This window comes from Lacerta agilis, chromosome 1 (genome assembly GCF_009819535.1).
Source record: "Lacerta agilis isolate rLacAgi1 chromosome 1, rLacAgi1.pri, whole genome shotgun sequence".
In the NCBI taxonomy this organism is placed as follows: domain Eukaryota; kingdom Metazoa; phylum Chordata; class Lepidosauria; order Squamata; family Lacertidae; genus Lacerta; species Lacerta agilis.
In genome coordinates this window covers 70,224,733-70,245,544 of record NC_046312.1, presented here as the reverse complement: position 1 = coordinate 70,245,544, position 20,812 = coordinate 70,224,733, and the positions used below count along the sequence as shown (strand labels likewise).

General features: G+C 39.2%; 1 protein-coding gene across 3 annotated transcripts in view; it reads right to left on the bottom strand.

Moving 5' to 3' along the window:
• The window catches only part of OTOG (otogelin), a 95,706-nt gene that overhangs the window by 19,038 nt on the left and 55,856 nt on the right, over positions 1–20,812 (bottom strand). For all 3 annotated transcript variants that reach the window (XM_033153782.1, XM_033153799.1, XM_033153792.1), the window contains 10 exons: positions 17,668–17,785; positions 16,085–16,164; positions 12,072–15,265; positions 10,882–11,050; positions 9,331–9,476; positions 8,065–8,154; positions 6,532–6,715; positions 2,822–3,042; positions 2,006–2,144; positions 558–752 (listed from right to left, as the gene is read on the bottom strand). In XM_033153782.1, coding sequence (XP_033009673.1) covers positions 558–752; positions 2,006–2,144; positions 2,822–3,042; positions 6,532–6,715; positions 8,065–8,154; positions 9,331–9,476; positions 10,882–11,050; positions 12,072–15,265; positions 16,085–16,164; positions 17,668–17,785 — 4,536 coding nt within the window. The remainder of the gene's footprint in view (positions 1–557; positions 753–2,005; positions 2,145–2,821; positions 3,043–6,531; positions 6,716–8,064; positions 8,155–9,330; positions 9,477–10,881; positions 11,051–12,071; positions 15,266–16,084; positions 16,165–17,667; positions 17,786–20,812) is intronic.

Genomic DNA, 20,812 nt, shown 5'->3' with positions numbered 1-20,812 from the left:
TCACCACCTGAGGCAAAATGGGAAGGTGCCACTCCCCCTTCCGCTGCAGCCTTGCTTTACTGGGGTCCTGCGGTGGCTTCTGGAGAGATCTTGTCAGAAGCTGCCACTTCTCCAGCAGGGGCAGGTGGGACACCGTTCCATGGGATTCTGCTGTCTGAAGCAGCTGCCTCAGTCCACCTCATGGGCCTGGTGATTACTTTTGAGTTGTGTAACATGTAGTTTTTATTTAAAAGGCATTTTTGTGGCCAATGTTATTTAATGAGATTTCATAAGGGCATTTTGGTGTGTAGATAGTGCAGGGGCCCTGCACATGGCAAGTCAGCTCCTGGATGTAGGGTTTCCTCCCAACATAATACCCTTCTGTATTCGCCAGACATTCATTTATTATTTTTCTCATTTTTATACCGCCCATTAAAAATAAGTTACCTGGGTACTGTACACATCCTGGGGGTGATCTAGAAACAGAAGTCTGTTTCCATTCATACATATGCTGGGTGGGATCAGAATAATTGATCATTGTCAAATGATACAAAAATTAATAGCATGTTGATACTTACCACACTTCTCTTCAGGGATGCAAAGAGCAGAGTGTACACGGTGAAGGATGGTCCCTTCTGCACAAACACACCCCTCAGTCAATATTAAACAAGAGTCTGGATCCTGAAGTTCTGGCTCCATATTTTGACAAGTGCTTGGTGTCTCACAGGCAGATATACAGGCCTTATAGGAGAAACCTTCTGGGCAGGGAAAGGCTAGCAACACAATAAACACAGTGTTTAACACAGTGATGCTTCTCCGTGTAATATTTTACATGAGCTAATGTTTCATGTGAACTTGTGCAGGAAAACAGTGACAACACTTTTATTCACTGCAAATTAGAAAGTAAAATTTAGAGTGGAAAAAAACAGCACAGCTTAAATTTTCACCTGCTCACTACACCCCCCATTAAACTCTCCTTTCAACCAATCACCCCAACCCTATTATTCCAGACATATCTCTTATCAAGCAAGCACGCAATTAGAACAGCCAGTGGTTGAGAAGCAGAGGGCTGAAAAGTTAAGCACTTCCTCCCCTAAATTGCTTTTCCATTCAGAAGTATCCTTTCCAGTGCTGCATTTTATTTTTGCCATGTGTGGTAGAGGTTTGATATTTTGTACATATTTCTACTGATGTCTCAACATTATTTCTATATAAATAAGCTTAGACTTGAACCTCAGCATTTTGGCTCAAATTCATTGCTTTGTCCCATAGACTACTCATCTTGCAGTAATATGCAAAGGTGCACAGCCTGGCAGTCATTTTGGACTCACAGCTATCCATGGAAGCGCAGGTCCAGGGCAGCTGTCTACCAGCTCCATCTGCTATGCAACCTGAGATCCTGACTGCTTGCATATTGTCTTGCCAGAGTGCTGCATGCCCTGGTTAGCTCCTGCTTGGACTACTGCAATGCGCTCTATGTAAGGCTACCTTTGAAGCTAATCCAGAATGCGACAGCTAAACTGGTGACTGGGGGTGGCTGCTGGGACCATGTAACACCAGTCCTAAATGATCTTCACTGGCTCCCAGTATGTTTCCAAGCACAATTCAAAGTGTTGGCGCTGACCTTTAAAGACCTAAACGGCCTCGGCACAGTATACCTGAAGGAGCATCTCCACCCCCATTACTCAGCCTGGACACAAAGGTCCTCCTTAGAAAGTCTTTTGCTGGTTTCCTCACTGCAAGAAGCAAAGTTGCAGGGAACCAGGCAGAGGGCCTTCTTGGCAGTGGCGCCCACCCTGTGGAACGCCCTCCCTTCAGATGTCAAGGAGATAAAGAATTATACAACTATTAAAAGCCATCTGAAGGCAGCCTTGTATCAGGATGTTTTTAATGCTTGATGTTTTTATTGTTTTCAGATATGCTGTAAGACGCCCAGAGTGGCTGAGGAAAATCATCATCATCATCATCATCATTATATCTATTGCCATCAACAGCAAACACGGTGTCTTTGATGTGAAGTACTTACAGCAATAATCAGAATTCCTCCATTCTATACAGATGTTAAATTTGTTACATGTTGCAACATAAGCAGCCAGTGCTATACATGGATTCTGAATGTATTCTTTATCTTGGACCCACACATCACAAAAGGAATCTGGAGAAACCTTAACACAAAAATAAAAGTCTTGATTTGATTACTGGTGGATAACTGGAGAAAAGAAAAATCATCATTAGGTGTTTGATGCCAAATAGAAGCCGGCGCAGTTTAGTGGGTAAAAGACAGAGTCACCACAATTCTAGGAAGCCCCTAATTATAAACTTGCATCTGCGATGAGCTCACTGTGTAGCCAGCCATAAACAAGTGCCTCTCTCTCTCTTCCTCAGCCTTCATCCGCAACAGGAAGTATAAAAGTGACATAATGTGCATGGTGGCTGCCACCTTGCCCTTCCCCCTCTACCTCCTGGTAGAGCAATGCAAATAACCAGAGCAGTCTTACAATGCTGTCTGCTGTTGGCATTAGCGGAGTATTAAAAAAATATGAAAAGCAATCATACCAATGCTATATTAAATGTTCTGATTTATCTGCTTCTAATATATGTAGTACAGTACCTGTACTCTGATAAAAAAGCTCAATGGTTCTGAAGCTATATGCAGCCTATCAAGTTATTTTCCCTGGATTTATTACTGTTGAATAATCAACTCAGTAGATATGTGAAATAGGCAAAGTTGTTTGTCAGGGAAACAACCCATAAAATAAATACTTTTGACTCCTTAAATATTAACAAAAACAGATGATCAACAATAAATTTAATTCAAACAGAGGATCGAAAGATAACATACGTAAGGATGGCAACTGCTGAAGGTTTGGTTCAATAACGTGTTTAAACAAAGGGAACAGTCTGTGACTGAACAGTTAGTTTCATGGCTTCTCTGTTCTCCAATATATTTCAATGTGTTTGGCACCTGCCAGCTATCTGTGAAAACAACTGAAGCACCTGCAGTGCTTATGACGGTCCTGTTGGGTAGCATGAGATCATTTGATGAGATTCCATCACAGAAGCCTGCACAAGAGTACAATATACAGATTAGCATATCTCCATGTACATACTATGGTATTTTAAGACTGGCATCAGTATTATGCTAATTACAGAGTGGCTGCTTGAAACAGCCTCTGCGTAATGACTTTAACCCCATGGCTGTTATATTATGGTGAGCTTGTATTTGCAACTTATGTGAAGAATCTCCACTGTATTAGCAACAGCTGCTGACCAAATCTCCATATGGCATAGTTTGAGGGTCGCCCACCTAATGCCAAAATATAGCATAGCGACCGGCTCTATATATTTTGGCACTGGCACAGGAAAACCTAGACATGGAGGCATTTTAAGCAGCCTCTGTACGATAAACAATACGTGCAGACCAGCCCTAACAGCTGGAAACATAGAATCCTATAAAATAACAATCCTGCAAGATCTCTCCAAAGACATATATATATATATATGGTATACAGGTGAAACTCAAAAAAATTAGAATATCGAGGAAAGGTTCATTTCTTTCAGTAATTCAACTTAAAAGGTGAAACTAATATATGAGATAGACTCTTGACATGCAAAGTGAGATATGTCAAGCCTTTATTTGTTATAATTGTGATGATGATGGCGTACAGCTGATGAGAACCCCAAATTAACAATTTCAACTTTGGGGTTTTCATCAGCTGTACACCATAATCATCACAATTATAACAAAGGCTTGACATATCTCGCTTTGCATGCCATGAGTCTATCTCTTATATTAAACTCCAGTAGCTAATGAAAACAATTGCTTACATAAATGGATTTTTCCACAATATTCTAATTTTTCGAGTTTCACCTGTGTGTGATGCATTAAAACTTTGCACCAAGTTTCCCTCTTGCTGGTTTTATACTGTTTTTAAACTGGTTTAGGTATTTTGCCTAAACTGGTTTTACAAGATTTTTTCTTCCTGTTTTTATAATTAGCTGTGGTGTTTCATTGTGCCTGCTTTGAATTGTACTTGCACACTTTAATGTCTTTGTAAACCGTTCACAGAACTTAGTTATATGGGTAGTATACAAATGTAATAAATATATTAAAAATTAATAAGAATATAGTAATGTATCTGCACAATGTAAAATTGGTTAATTAGTCTGATAATTCTTTATGAAATATCTCATGATTGGGGGAGAATAATTGTCAATTTGAAAAGTACATTCTGTGTCAACCCCTAATACTATTTAAGGATGTAGGAAGCAGGATTATATTGGGTCCACTCAGTGTTTTCCCTAGAAAAATAGGTGCCAGTACTCACCATGAAGTTGTTACAGTAAGTGTCACACTTTTTAACCAAAAGAGAGAGAGGTGCCAGTACGTACCCTTGAGTACCCCCTGGGGGGAAAGTACTGGATCCAGTACTGGTTAGAGTCTAGACTGACTGGCAGTGACTCCCCAGGGTTTCAGACAGTACTTTTGTCTAAGCTCTGCTTGAGAATGGCAGGCACTGAACCAGGGACCTTTTGCATGCCAAACACATATTCTGTCACTGAACTACCACCCTTCTCTATCACATACGCAGTCTAGCTATTGCTGTTTTTACGTAGCTACTTTAGGGCAACGTTCCCTCTTTTATGAAATAGGACCAAACTTCTGGGGAGACTGCTTTGCAGAAATATACAGCAAAGAGATGAAGCACAGTGAAGTGGATAGCATTTTAATAAGCATCCTATTGTGGCTATCATAAAATGTCCTGTTCAGTCAAGTTCTGTCTAGCATTCCATTCCTAATCAAGCTTATTTTCAAGTCAGTCACATCAATTTCAGTGGAATGTATTACCAAATAGAATGTATTACTAAGTATTTATTTATCTGGATTTTCTAAAGCAAGGCAGCTTTAAGTAAGAAACTATGGTTACGACTTTGGCATATGCAAAGTCCATTAAAACATTGCCTTTTCTCAGTTTATACTTTGAAATTTAAAACTGACATTAAGAAAAAATAAATTAGAAACTAGTCAAACTAACAACTCAGAATAAGAACAAATAGTACTAACATTTATTTCAAGCACCTCTTCTCTGTAGGAACATTACTGTTTGCAAGCATTGAAATCTGACTAAGTATCACTGATATTTCATACTGTTGCTACACATATTTGCCCTTTATGAAACTTGGCAAGCTAGCCACTGTAATGATGGACTTTGCATCCAAGCCTTCCAGCAACGATAATTCAAGTGTCAAAGCTAAGATTTATATCAATAGATATCATGCTTCCAAGAGCCTATACCGAACATATCATCCAAGGTTAGAACTTCCAGAAAGAATGAAGCCATGTGCGCATACCAAACAGGCTTAAGAGCAATTCCAGCATAACCTTTATGAGCTGTGAGCTTTTTGGTACCCATATATCTGAACTAATTCTGTAACTTGGACTGATTCTAAGTGAATAATTGGTGTTCCAATAAAATGTATGAATAAATATAATGAACCCTGAGGATATGAACAGTGTTTTTAGTTCTACAATGGAAGGGGTGACCCTCCAGACATTCTACTCCATGAGTGATTGCAAGGTAGGTCAGATGGCTGTACCTTAGTCCCACCAGCTTTGCTTCTACAAAACTCCAGGTTTGATCATATGCATCTCTATTCTATTTTGCAGCATTGTTTTTACTTTTGTTTTTAAGTAACTAATGCATGTTTTATAGGATGGGTGTGTGTTTATTTTGGGGGCTTCCCATAGGCATCTGGTTGGCCATTGTTAGTGTAGGATGCTGAACTAGCTGGGCTATTGGTCTAATCCAGCAGACTTTTCTTATGTCGTTGCTGTTTTTGTCTTACTGCACATTGCTATGAGCTCAACATTGAGGAGGGCTGGTATAAAAATGCAATTAATTAATAAATAAATAATTATTGACTATGTTCACACCTTTATTCTCAGTAGCAAAGAAGAATTCTGACCTCCATTATTTCCCTCCCCAGTGTTGTGTGTGTGTGTGTGTGTGTGTGTGTGTGTGTTTTGGGGGAAATCGTGACATTTAATTGAAATTCCACCAATTATTAAAAATTGGACCCTTGTATTACATTCTACTTAGTAACTTCTATGTTGGCATAGAGTAGACAACAAATCTCTAAGCATTATTTTTTTCCTTTGCTTTATGGAAAGCTCAGTAAGTTACATTTTCTCTTTATTGCAGTCCTATTTCCATGTTCCTTCAGCATTCATGCCTCTGTTTCAAATGCTCTAAATTAGGAAGCAAACTTGCCTTATCCACGACTACCTGAAATCTGATCTCTAAGGGATTAAAACCAGCCTGCAGTTTATTGATTGGCAAACCTGGGATTTTTTCTCTCTTCCTGAATCATTTTCATCACTTCAGCAATCAACAGAGTAGCAGCTTCCAAAATAATCATATTTTCATTTTCTGTCTTCTGAATATATTTAACCTTACTATACATGCTCTAACAAAATTTGTGAAAAACCAAGTGTGGAGCACTTCCCACATTTACCAGATGTAACATCACAATCTTACTAAAGTCGCTTACCACACAGTCCCATTGCTTTTGGATCACTGGTTGCATTAAGTTCCATTACCATCACCCCACTGGTATGAAACCACTGAATTTTAGTATTTGTCGGAGTTTCAATAATATACATGAAGCCGTTGTCCTCAATCTTAAATCCATATTTTGTAACAGTGGGCCATGCATATCTTGAGTTGACAGCTATCTGGAGAATATACATACTTATTTTAGCAAACAGTAAGATTTAAGCTTTGCCATAAAACTACGTTTTCGCAATATTTCGCCCAGCCCTACACAAAACATAAAAATAATTGAAATGAAATTTACATGCACTGTGCTAGTCAAATATTGTCTAATGCAGACCTATACAGCTTGTGTATTTTGCTTATCAGTCCAAACTAGGTGGCAAAATCAAGTCAACACATGTGCTGCATTTGAGTGGTGGGTCAGGCCTCCAATTTGTGCAGGGATGCAAACTTTTGCAGTGCAAGGGCCACATTCCCTGAGGAGCAACCTTCCAGGGATCACATAATGTATTTTTAATCTCCTGTTGGAAGCCGCCCAGAGTGGCTGGGGAAATCTAGTCAGATGGGCAGGGTATAAGTAATAAATAAATTGTTGTTGTTGTTGTTATTCCAGTGGTGGGTGTGCCAAAAGGGGTTAGAGCCAAACACACACCACTCTCCATCTTCCATCCAGGCAGACAAGAAGAATTATCATATTTAAGGACATATTCCAAGCAGATAAAATCAATGCCCTCCAACACTTTGAAGCCAAAATCCAAGACACCATCTTCCGGGATGCCATCTTCCTGTTTTCTATCATGAGAGCATGGTGGTCATTTTGGTTGCCATGATCTCGCCCAATTTCATGCCATGGGGCATGTGTTTTGGGGTGCCGCATTAGATCATAGTCCCCCAAAAGCACTTATTGGGGGGAGAAATCACATGATGTCATTGTAACCAAAATGGCTGCCGTTCCCTCACAATAAAAAAACCAGATTTCTCAGTTTTTCTGAGACACTTGTGGGGTATGAAAATCACCAGAGGACAGGCCAGAGGATGACCTGGTGTGACCTGGCAGAAACTTACCAAGTGTGACTTGGTTAAGACTCAAGGGCCATATCGAGAGGCACTGAGGAAAACATCTGGCTCCCAGGCCTGAGGTTTCCTACCCCTGGTCTAATGCCTTCAGGACACTGGGTGAATAAATGTGTGATTTCTTTGGAGCCAACATGAGATGAACTTCTCAGAAGCTGATTCACAAGATCATAAAGAATATCATCTCTAAAAATGTAGTTTGAAGTACAGGAAGCAGAAAATCAATATGAACAGCACAAAAAAATCCTAGTCCTGTTCCAGCTTTACTGCATATGCAGAATGCAAATAATAAAAGACTGTTACATGTGTCCTCCTCTTGAAATGTATCAGTTCTATCAACCAAAAGTTTTAATTACTAGAGTCACAATTCTCAACAAAGTTACATGCATGTAAATTCTAGGGATCTAAAATAGGATAAATGAATGAGAATTATAACAGAAGAAATAAACTTTACCTTTCTGTTTAAGCGGTCAATGGTAATCTGATTAGACATATATGTTAAATTTAACATTGCCAGGCACAGCTTAGTAGAGGTTAAAATGCCCTGAATGAAGATAAGAACCAAATCAAAACAACACGTTAGCTTATTCCATGGTTAAATGCAACAGTGACTTCCAAAGCTACATCAGATAAAGTTAACTGCTTGTTTATTTTTTTATTACATTTATACGCTGCTCAGTAATGAAAATTAAAGCTTTGTTGGTGACTTAAAAGAAAAGTAAAGCAGTTACTTACAAAATTTAAACCACAAAATATAAATACAGTATAAAGCACAGAACAAAACAATGTTAAACAACCAAAGCAGAACTGATTTTTGTTTTTGCCCAGAAAAATAAAATAGTGAAAATAAAAAGCTCTTCACTTGGCCCTGAAAAATCCAGAGCACAGGCACCAAGCAAGCCACTCTGAGAAGGACATTCCATAACTGGGTTGCCACCACTGCAAAACTCACTTGGCACCTGCCACACCTTAAATGATTATTGGATCTGTTGGTGGGCCTCCAAGGGAAATCCTACAATCTGGGTAAAAATCTTGGGTAAAAAGAAAACTGTGCAATTCTTATGTAAGCTTTGAAACATACATATATTGTACATATAATCAACAGAAAGTCTTCCCCCAAATAATTCCACCCTCTGCTTTTTTAGAATAGGATGGTTTAAACATTTAAAGAGCTGGAAAATGCAAAACTGAGCAGCTCCCATCCTCAAAGCTCCTATATTCTACAGCCTTGAGGAGGATGAAAGGTCCATATAGCTAGTTACATAAACAATTAATTGAGTGTGACATTTAAGGTTTGTATAAGAATACAGAAAACAATGTTGTAAGAAGGAGGAGGAGGAGGAGGAGGAGGAGGAGGAGGAGGAGGAGGAGGAGTTTGGATTTGATATCCCGCTTTATCACTACCCGAAGGAGTCTCAAAGCGGCTAACATTCTCCTTTTCCCTTCCTCCCCCACAACAAACACTCTGTGAGGTGAGTGGGGCTGAGAGACTTCAAAGAAGTGTGACTGGCCCAAGGTCACCCAGCAGCTGCATGTGAGGGGCCAAGACACAAACCCAGTTCACCAGATTGTGAGTCTACCGCTCTTAACTACTACACCACACTGGCTCTCATTGCATTAATGTGAAACAGCAGCAAATTGCACACTTTTATATGCAGCAGCATAACTGCACTTGTTTATGATCCTTGACATGGTCAATGAACGACACAAGACCCATTACCATATGAACGTTGCTGCAGTCACTGATGTGGATGCTTATAGTTTCATCTTGAGTTTGGCTGATGACATAGGATGCTTCCTTAAATAAAGCCAAATGGTGCCCATCAAAGGTGATAAAGCTCAGATCAGAGAAGAGGGTGCATCGACCTGATCAACAAAATAAGGACTTATTTAACTTATTTTATAAAATAAACAGCTAACTACTGATCAAGCACTATAAATTGAATCTAAGTCATTAAAGTAACTTGCTTAGTTCCTTTACGTTAGATACAGATCGTTAACACATAAAGGATTGACTGCAATGAAATAAAAGCACACCCTTGAAATCAATGATTTGACTTATTCATTATGTATTTATTTCATAACATTTATACACTGATTGTAAAAACCTCAAAGTGGTTTACAAAAAGATAAAACAATAAAATAGAGGGGGAAATCATCCCTGACCACTGGTCCTGTTAGCTAGGGATGATGGGATGATGGGATGGTGGGAGTTGTAGTCCCAAAACAGCTGGAGGGCCAAGTTTGGCTTGCCTGCTTTAAAGCATACAGAAGTGAGAATCCTAAAACATATTAAAATCACCCCAACTTGCTATGCATCTAGGTAGGCTTGTCTAAACAAGAACCCTTTTTTTGCAGGTGCTGAAAAAAGCACAGTGAAGGTGCCTGTTGGATCTCAATAGGCAGTGAGTTCCAAAGTGCAGGTGATGCCACACTAAACAACTGAATTCTTACACACGCGGAATGGGTATTATTTGGCCCCTGTTGTAATGACAATTCCGCCAATTGGTCAAGGAGGCACATGTGGGGTAAGGCAATCTTGTAGGTAAGTTTTTAAGAGCTTTATGTGCTAATAGTAACACTTTGAACTCAGGTAGCCAACCGGCAACCCGTGCAAATCTCTGAGCCCAGGTGTTATATGCTGACAAGGCCTCTCTCCTGTCAGTGACCGTGCTGCAATATTCTGCACTAACTGCAGCTTCTGGCTCAAGTACAAGGGGAACCCTACATAGAGCATATTGCAGTAAACTTAGCCAAACACATTGCTCAAACAGGAGTGAGACTCGCTCCTGGACACTCTGGATCCAACCCATTACATAAATTGTGTGAAGCCTCTACATAACAGATGAATCTGAACTTGTCCTTCTGAAAAAGGATCTTTCAACCATTTTTGTATTTACAGGCATTAAGGGTCACATGTTTTGCTGCTGGTGTTCTGTCCTAAAAAATAAATAAATCTATTGCTTGTCCTTGGAAACAACTATTTGCAGTAATGGGATCATGGCTATTCTCTCGTTCTTTGGACTTCCAACATCCCACATAAGTCATTCTGTTTTTTAGTCTGCTTCTTTAGTGTACTGTGGTAGATGATGATGCTTATTTCTTTTTATGAAATCGATACTTTAAAATATTTTCTATCTGTATCATGTCAGCAATTAATAGGCCCATGTATAAATCCTCACTATCTGTTCCATTTACACAAATGTTTTAGCGTAATCAAACTATCAAAGTAATGCAGTTTTAAAATAAATACAGTATGGATAAAACTTACATGCACATTCCCACTTGGGGCAGCATTTATCTCCATTAATCTGAACACCAAATCCAAGAAATCCACAGCTGGGTTGTGTTGTATTGTATGGACAGTTCTGTGATTTGTTAACTTGGATTAGTTGTCCATCTAAGCAAATGTGCTTTATGCACTCATTCTCTGTGATTGGCTAAGACATATTTAGAAAACATAGGTTACTATTCTTATCAAAATACAGTGATATTCAATAAATAAATATTCACTGAAAACAAGAAGTTCAGTATACCAAACTACTGAATGCCCTTTTCAAGTCAATTCTTGTAGTATCACTGAAAAGCAGAATCATGAAATCTTTCAAATGGCACACAGATCAATGCAATGAATCAATATAATAAAAAGGAAAAACTGGACACATGGAGAGAAATATTAAGAGGCTGGTCAAAGAGATGCAGATCATGCAGTAAAGGAGATGGTCTGTAAAATATCTAGAATTAAAGCTTATAAACTTTATAAACTCAAGGTGATGTAATAAACTTTGTCACTAGATAATCTGCCTTTTCAGGTGGTTGTGCTAATTGACACTTATGAGTATTGGCAAGACATGTTTATTGCTGAATCAGAGCAAACAACAGTCAGATTTTCTGCAGAAGTCACACCATACACAACTACCTTGTTATCTACCCCTTTGATAATTAATTGAACCTGGAGAATAGTATGGCAATAATGGCTAGAATAACGTATAGCATAGTGAGGGCTTTTTAAAAAAAGAAAAGGAAAAAAAATGTTCTGCTAAATACAGATTAGTGGCAAGCATGGCCCTAATAGACTAGCTTATCAATGTATCAATTCTTAATGATAACTAGAATCTGTAATTATATCTTGCAAATTATTTTTGAAACATACAAAGCAACTTCTAGATTAGTGGGAGGATAGTGAGTTTTATAATCCGAGCTAAATCTCTGACTTCCTAAATGTAACTTACATTGTTGAAAGTTCTCCATCTCTATACCACAATGCAGGCCACTGTGATGAGATGAATTTCATGTCACAAAGTGAGATAAAGAGGCAAATATATGTCATTCCATGAGCAGTTAGGAGCCAAGCCACCTTCATTTCATATCCACCAGTAAATGAGACCCAAGTGTTATATATATATGACACAGAAATCACTCACATGGTTGGGGGGGGGGGGAATTATCTATTGTACTCACTACACATGTTGGCGGTGTTGCTGTTTCTTTAGATGGCATGAAAGCTTCTGCTGTAACTCCTGAGACCATTTCAACAGTGGTTAATCCTGATAAATATGTGGGAACTGGTATGACTCCTGTAGCATTTGGATGTAGTGGTGGTATCAGCGAAGAACTTGTTGAAGGTGTGGACATCTCCGTGACAGACGGTTCTTTGGCTATTGTAGTTAGGACAGTAGAACCAAGTGAAGCTGGAGAGATAGATGAATGTTCAGTGGGCGGATGTGATACAGGAAGCTTTGTAACCACTAATTGCCCATCAGTCTCTGACAAAGTGATGCTCTTTGTTTCTAAAGCAATGGAAGGCACTGAAAATAAGGATGTTGTCATGGATTCTTTTATCCCTGCTGTTTTTTCTGCTAATGGTTTAGTGACACTCCGTGTTGTGAGACCACTGATTCCAAGGGGTGCTGACTCAGTTGTGGTTGTTAAATGTGGGGTAGCTGGTGTCACTCTAGACGCAGGGAGTGTTGAAATGAAAGAAATGGTGGAAAGTGGCACTTGCTTAGACAAAACAGAAATCTTCTCTGTGGCACTTTTGCTCATAGGTGTAAACGTTGTTGATTGTATTGGTGTTAAAAATGCCACCTCTTGTGAGTCTGTTGGACTCACAGCTGAGGTTTCTGGTACTTCCAGTATAAACAATGAAGGAGATGCTGGTTCTGATTCATGAAATAAAGTACTAGATGCTGTAAGTGTTTGAGGAGGAGTCAGTGCTCTCTTTGTGGTAGAGAGCTCAAGTTTTGACTTTTCAGTAGGAAATAACTCCACTACTTCTTTTATTGTAGACAATGGCAAAAGACCTGTTTGGGTTACTTTCTTTTCACTTGTTAAAGGAACTTCTGGTGAAAACACTGAAGTAAGTGACACAGCAGAAGGAGGAATCACTGGTAGTGGAGTACTCTGGAATGTGGAGGGCACTGCAAATTTGGCTGCTGACTCTGTTGTACTAAGAACAATTTTGGGGTGGATACTGGTTCTCAACAGTTCAACTGGAAAATGATAGGCTGCAGTACTTCCCTTGGTTGTTAAGTTATCTTTAGAAGGTGGTGAATAATCAAGTTTTCCTGTCGTTTGGGGGATAAAATGTGGAACAGTGGATTCTTCTTTCATACTGGAAGAAAACATTTCCATTGGAGAAGTAGGAACAGAAGAAGTAGCCTTGGAAGTTATGGGTGGTTGTGTTATCTCAATTAGCTGCCCTGCAGTGGCTGCTATTTCAGGTATTTTTTGTGTTAATGGGAGAACTGTTTTCTCTGCCAGGTAAAGTGTGGTAGGAAGTGTTGTTAGAGGAAGAGTAATAGAGGAAGAGAGGGTTGATACTACTTTGGTTGATGCTACTTCTTTAATGGTTGATGGCTGGCTGCTCAGTTCAGAGTGTGGCCGTAGAGTAGCATCAGTGGCACCTAAAGCTTCTGTTATTGTCAATTCTGGAGCAACTGTGCTTAGCAGCTTTGTAGTAGGAGGAAACTCTGGAAAAAATGATGTAGACTTTGCTGTTATTGGATGATGAGTATCAGCACTGGTAACTCGCACTTCAGGTGATGATGCCATCAGACTCTTTGCTGTAGAAATGGACACTGGAAGCAAAATAATGGAAGGTTTTTTTGTAGTGGTTTTTTCTGACTCTGCAGTGGCTTTTTCTGACTCTGCTGTGCCAGGGTACAATATCACACTTTCTGTATCAGTCACAGGATGCAGAAATTCAGTTGTTTGAACTGGTTCAATTTTTTTAGTTACCAATGGAACTAGGACACCCATAGCTGCAGCTTCCTTTGTCAAATCAGATTTTGCTGTTTCCACTTTTGTCACACCAATAGAATAGGGTAAAACACTCACTTTTGTAGTTTCCAGGGTCGAAGGTGTTCTGTATTCCGTTGATGTTTTATCGGTGACTGATTCTGGCAGAATTGTCATTTTAAAACTTATTTTGGTAGAGAGGGGTGTAACTGTCATAGCGTGTGATGAAGTGGGATACTGGGTATACAGAACAGTCATTGCTTCTGTCACGTTCGGTTGAATAAATGGTGAATATGCACTTGTAGATCCTGTCTCTAAAAATTCTTTTGAGTCTATTAAAGTTGACGAAGTTGTACCAGGCACTCCAGGTAGTTTGGCAGAAGTACTACGTCTTAGAGTCGTAGCTGAATATAAATGAGAAAAGGTAGTTGGTGGATGCATAATGCTTGATGTCGTTTGTGCTATTTCCTTTTTAGCAGTAGAAACTGGAAAACCACTTGTATGTGTCGGGACTGTGGTAGTGGGTTGGGTTAGTGCTGGAGGTACTGTAATAAATGTGGTTTTAACCCCTTCTTTGATTAAAGCAACTGTTGTTTTTGTTGTTTCTGAAGGAATTGGCTTTCCAACAGGCCTCACTGTTGATAAAGCAGTAAATAAAGTAGAAAATGGAGCTACAGTGATATTTGCATCTGTTAAAGTCAGCTGACTTACACCCAGCTTTGTTCTGTCTGTTGTTTGATTCACTGTGGGGGCATAGGAAGACATTTCCAAAGATGGCAATGGGGCTTTGGTAAAAAATTGACTTGTTCTTTCTGTCTTTGATGTTGAAGAAATCTTGCCTTCTGTAATACCTTCAAGTTTTCTTTCTGTTACCTCTGTGGGGGGAAGTTGAGTACCTGTTACTTTTGTATCCAGTGCTATTTTAGTTATGGCTGGTGATTTAGCAACAGTAAGCATTGATGGCAGCACAATAATAGGTGAAGTAGAAATTAATTTAATTTCTGATTCAGTTGCTATAGATATAGAAGGGACTGTTGTACTACTTGTCTGTTTACCAGGCAAAGACTCCGTAACTGCCACAGTTGTAGGTGGAGGAACAGAAAAAGGGACGCTAACATCAGATACTGGGTGTGAAACTACTGGCATTGAGCTGGTACCAAAAACTGAATATGTTGAAGCATTTGATGTTGCAGATATGGCTAAAACTGTAATATTTGGCAACGAAAGAGAAGAAAATTTAGTTGGAGTAAATTGCCACTTGAATGCCTGTGTTGTTTCTCTGTCCTTTGATATTGGCCTAGGAGATAAAGTTATTTCTTTACTCAGCATTGTTGCAGAAGTTTGATGAGCCCCAGACGTTGTACGTGTCTTTACAGTGGATGATGGAATTTGAACATCAGCTGTAGGTTCAATGCCTGAAATAAGACAAACATGGATGCTACTTTCCGGACCTGTAATAATATAGGCTTATAAATATGCACCAAAAGGAATAAATGTGAAGAACAGGTATTAAAGAAACAATTGCCAACTTTAACATGTCTTCTTGGTCAGGAAATTATGTTTTAAAATGGGAAAAGCCTGGTTCAATTTTAATGTTTCAAAACCTAATTTGGCATCACAAAAAATGTAAATGTAATGATTTCTATGACTGGCTACGTATTTTGTGAAGGCTTCAGATAAAAACAACAACTTTTCGCGTATACCAAGTAAGGTAACCTTCAGAATATATGTTCTTATTCCCAGGCAGTTCCTTTTCCGGAGTAACACATATTTCCATATATGGCTACTCCAGTGAGAAGAAAACTAATGGAAGTCATATAGTGGGTAGCATGTTGGACTTGGACCCAATTCCATCCCTGCTCAGCCATGAAGTTAACTAGGTAATATTTTTCAGCCTATCCTACTTGACAGTATTGTTTATGGGGGATATGGGGTAACTCTTTGCATGCTATCCTGAGCTTCTTCAAGGAATAGAAGATTTTAAGTATGATATATTATGGGGATTGACATGCATTTTCCTCCTAGATCCCTTAGAAAGCTAGCTGTGGCTGAGAGACTACAAAAGCAGAATTGAACTAAACTAGCAAGGGAGTTGCAATGGTTAGGAAGAAGTGGGAAGGGGGTGTTATTAGGCCCACGATCGAGATCCTGAAGCCTGTACAAGATACTGAAAGGAATCATAGCACTGTATTTTGAATTTTATCTAAATGTAATATGAAATGTGTTCTACGTACAGTCTTCAAAATAGACACATCTTTGAGTGACTTCATCCAGAACCATATGTGAAGGACACATAGGAACACATCCTTCCACTCTAAAAGAGAAAATAAATAAATAATAGTAATCGTAACTATTCACATAACAGCATGTGGAGATGAAGGAAAGGGATTGAATAATATCCTTAGGAGCCCAGTTGACAAAACACCTGAACAGGCATACTTGCACTTAAACCTGTCTTAGTCTGCACTTCAGTCAAGCTATTTTAAATGCTTGTGAATTACACTATTAATTTCTTAATCATTTAAGATGCAGAAATGTCAGGTTGTTGTCACCGTTTCTGTGATAGGCTTACATTGTGGCTGACAAATGTGCCATCCTGCTGATTCATGAACAATGTGATGTAACCTTTGGAACAAAAACATATGCTTCTCCAATGATGAATACTTCCATTTAGAACTGGCAGAAAGCCTCTACATGCTTGTACAAAACTGTGTACCTTGTTTGTTTATACCAACCCTTCCAAAAATTTGCCTTGCATGGAAAAGCTGAGGCAAGAACAGAAGCGATTGGAGAGGTAGTTTTGTCCAGGCCACTGGATATTAAAGGTGTGATTCTAAATCTCAGAAGTCAATGCCAGTTATTGATAACATCTTTAAGTGGGATTATGCATACAGTCAATGTCATGACCAGTATCCTTTACCTCTTCCATATGAAAAATATCTCTCTTACTCTTGTAGTGAATTACACTTGGCCAGTGTAATTACTGCTCAGGACGGCACTCCTACTTTTCTAATACTATACTGTAGTTATGAATCTGGCTGCTTCCTCCATTACAGCATAATTTTATTCCATATAAGTGGGGGAAAGTTCTACTTAGGAGGAAAGACAGGGAGAATGCAACAAGGTATTCTTAGTTGGTATGGCAATTTGTGGTGCCCAGGGGTATGGGAAAGGGGATAACAAACATTAGCTGGGTTAGGCCTCTTGGCCAAGAAGCATTATGAAGTATTGAATGAAGGACGGGAAAGAGGCAGCTCAGTCAGATGGACAAATGTTTTTGGCACAGGCGGGAGATAAGTTGCACAATTATAAACGTTAATTAGAAAATGGTATCGCTCCATATTACAACAGGGCTCCTAGTCTGAATTACCAGTATGCCATCTGCATCTTACCTTCCTTCATACAGGTAATTCAGACTGAGAGCCCTGTTATGTTTTTTATATTTAATAAGTTTTTACTTCTGTTCTTCACCTACTACTGTTCACACTGCTGTCTGCCCCCCCCCACTTGGGCTGAAAAAGCTGTCCCCACTTCTGCTTTGTGCCCTTTCTCCCCCCCCCCCTCCCCACCACCACCACAGGCTCAACTGCTGCAAGTATTCCATACAATCTGGAAATTCAAAAGTAGTTCCAAGCTGCTAAAAATGTGTTGTGTTTCTTTTCATTTACAAAGTTGCATTCTCCTGCGTATGTAGAAACTGCACAGTTCTCTACAGATGGACCTGTTATGTTTCCAAATTGAGAGGCACTCGGCCACCTGAAGTTACTATTAGAAATAATGTTGTTAATTTAAAAAAAATAATAATGTAGAGACTTACTTTGGAACAGTTTGACAGCGTTCTGCCAAAGGATCTCTGCATGTTTTGAAACAAGGGCTTGCACAAACATCATAGCGCCACTCACATGTTGAGTGAGCTAGAAATTTAAACTTGGTATCTAGAAATAGAATTTAAAAGTTTTAATGTAATGTGTATACCCACACATATTCTAGTTTTACTTAGACCTCTATGCATTGAATGATCACTACCTATTGAACTGATTTTATGCATTCCACAATGAGTGATGCCTAACGTAGGCAGTGCTTTGATCCACAGGTATTGGATCATAGAAGGTTATACAACAGACAAATGTTGGAAATCTAATGTTTTCAGCAAGAAGAAATCTTAATTTTAATGACTACATAAAACATTGATGGACTTTTCAGTATCTCATAAGGCAGTTTCCCTAAATGTCCTCACATTGCACTTAACTGAAGAGGCTTACATCTCTGGGTGATCCAGTGCTGAGTTCCTTTACGTTTGTCTCAGTTGGAAGGAATGTTTTCATATTACAAACACAGCAACTTAGGTTGCTGATACTATTTATTTATAGTATACAGCAATCCCAGCTGAGATTCAAGTGCACGCAAAAGTGCTTTCTTTCTTCACAAGCAGTAGAGCATTTTAATTCCTAGGAAGTTTTATCTCCAAATGGTTGCATGCTTTGGGGTGACAGAGTGTGGGCTGTACACAATGCAATATTAAATGGACCAAGTATGGTATTGATACCTCTAAAAAATTTAAAGTAATTCCCTGTGCAATGTTGTGAAAGGGCATTGCACACACACACACACACACACACACACACACGAACACAAACAGAGTGAGAGATAAATTTCTTTCCAAGTCATATTTAGAACAATTTCTCACATTACAATTTTTATTCATGGGAGCTTTCCTACAAGTAAGAAATATCATGTAGCACAGTTCCTAGACTGTACCATTTCAGAGTGTCAGTATAACATGTTTCAAGTGTAGGCTACCTTTGTGTAAAAAACATATACACAAGGAAAGCTGAAATGTCAAAAATAAAGGATTCCAGCTAGTAATGAGTGAAATTGCCTATACTTCATTTATACTAAGCATGACTCATTCATTCATACACAATAATTTAGGATGGGATCCTGTAGGCCAGGGGTCAGCAAACTTTTTCAGCAGGGGACCAGTCCACTGTCCCTCAGACCTTGCAGGGGGCCGGACTATATTTTGGGGGGAAAATGAACAAATTCCTATGCCCCACAAATAACCCAGAGATGCATTTTAAATAAAAGCACACATTCTACTCATGTAAAAACACGCTGATTCCCAGACTGTCCGTGGGCCGGATTTAGAAGGCGGTTGGGCCAGATCCAGCCCCTGGGCCTTAGTCGGCCTACCCATGGCATATACTATACTTTGAGGTAAAAACTTAATAGGTTGTTGGCTAGATAATAAATCTAAAACAATTCACTTCAATATAATGAAGGAGGGTTGTACAAGGAAACATATTTCTGTGCATAGAAGGCTTCCATACAAGGCTCCTCAATATAAAAGAGACGTCAATAGAGGTTACAAATACACAGTACCTAGAATCTAATGCTTTCTGCTGTGTGCCATTTATTGCAAAATAAATGGGCTATGTTGTTAATGGTTACAGTCCAGCCACATGCTTTGTGGAACATGACAACCAAATTTAAAGGATGGAACTTTCACATAGCTTGTAGGCTCAGTTCAATACTTAAAAAAAACCCATCAGTTTATGGCTAGACTTAAGTCTATCTCATTTTGGCTCAAGATCCACAAAGCCTGGAAATTAGAAGCTAGGGTGGATGCAGTGACAGTGACTCTTTATTGTATGTTTAATTATAAGAGCTTTCCTCTGTGAATATCCTGTGTGGTTTTTTTTAGTTAAAGTTAAAGGGACCCCTGACGCTTATGTCCAGTCGTGGACGACTCTGGGGTTGCGGTACTCATCTTGCTTTATTGGCCGAGGGAGCTGGTGTACAGCTTCCGGGTCATGTGGCGAGCATGACTAAGCTGCTTCTGGAGAACCAAAGTAGTGCACGGAAACACCGTTTACCTTCCTGCCGGAGCGGTACCTATTTATCTACTTGCACTTTGATGTGCTTTCGAACTGCTAGGTGGGCAGGAGCAGGGACCGAGCAACGGGAGCCCACCCTGTCAGGGGGATTCGAACCACCGACCTTCTGATCGGCAAGCCCTAGGCTCTGTGGTTTAGACCACAGCGCCACCCTTGTCCCTTCTTTTTTAGCTAATTATGCACAAAACAAATGGATAGGAAAATTTCAGTCATTCACAGATTTAAGGAAATGAAATAGTAATCCAAATAATTGCAGTAAATATCTCCAGAGAACTACAACATTATTCTGTTATCAGCATCTGTTATATTGAAGGTGTTCTATCACTATGAGGTTGGTGTCTATGGTACGCTTATCGCTATCAAGTTGAGAATCTTCACATGACCTTTATTAAACAGTGGTTTTCTCTAGGGGTTCTTGGTCTTTAAAAATATTTTAGATATGCTTCCAAGAACATCAAGCCTATTCATGAAGACACTTTTGGTGAAGGGGATTTAAAGGAGCAATTATACTATTCCCAATATTTATATTCAGGAATAGCATTTCCCAGTTAGAAAAGTTCTGATCTAATATGCAAAGCATTTATGACAGTCAGCAGGAAACCCAATCTGCCTTTGCCTCTGCACTCTAGAACTGGTGTAACTTTTCCATTAACTTAAACAAATGCTGCTATATTTTTAGACCATGTAATTATCCTGTATCAGCAAGTCGGGCCTTGTGAAAGAACACTGGAGAAAGATTCAAGCCCTATGTTTCTTTGCTTATAAAACTCTGAAACCCAAATCCTCGGATGTGGTGATTAATGAAATGCCTCATGATCATTTGATATGATCCCACTTGCTGAGGTAAATTGTTTTAGTTTTCCACTGGCATAGATAGGATTCTTTGGCATGACTGGAAGGCGAAGACTTCACACTTTTAAAAAGATATACAATTCTCAGCTAATGCAGCAGTCTACTACAAATCTTAACCTCTTATTTCCCTCTTAAAAAAAAAGGGCCACAACATTTTTGTTTTGTTCAAACTAAGGTGCATGTTTCCAGCACTTTATATCCTGGTTACAGCAT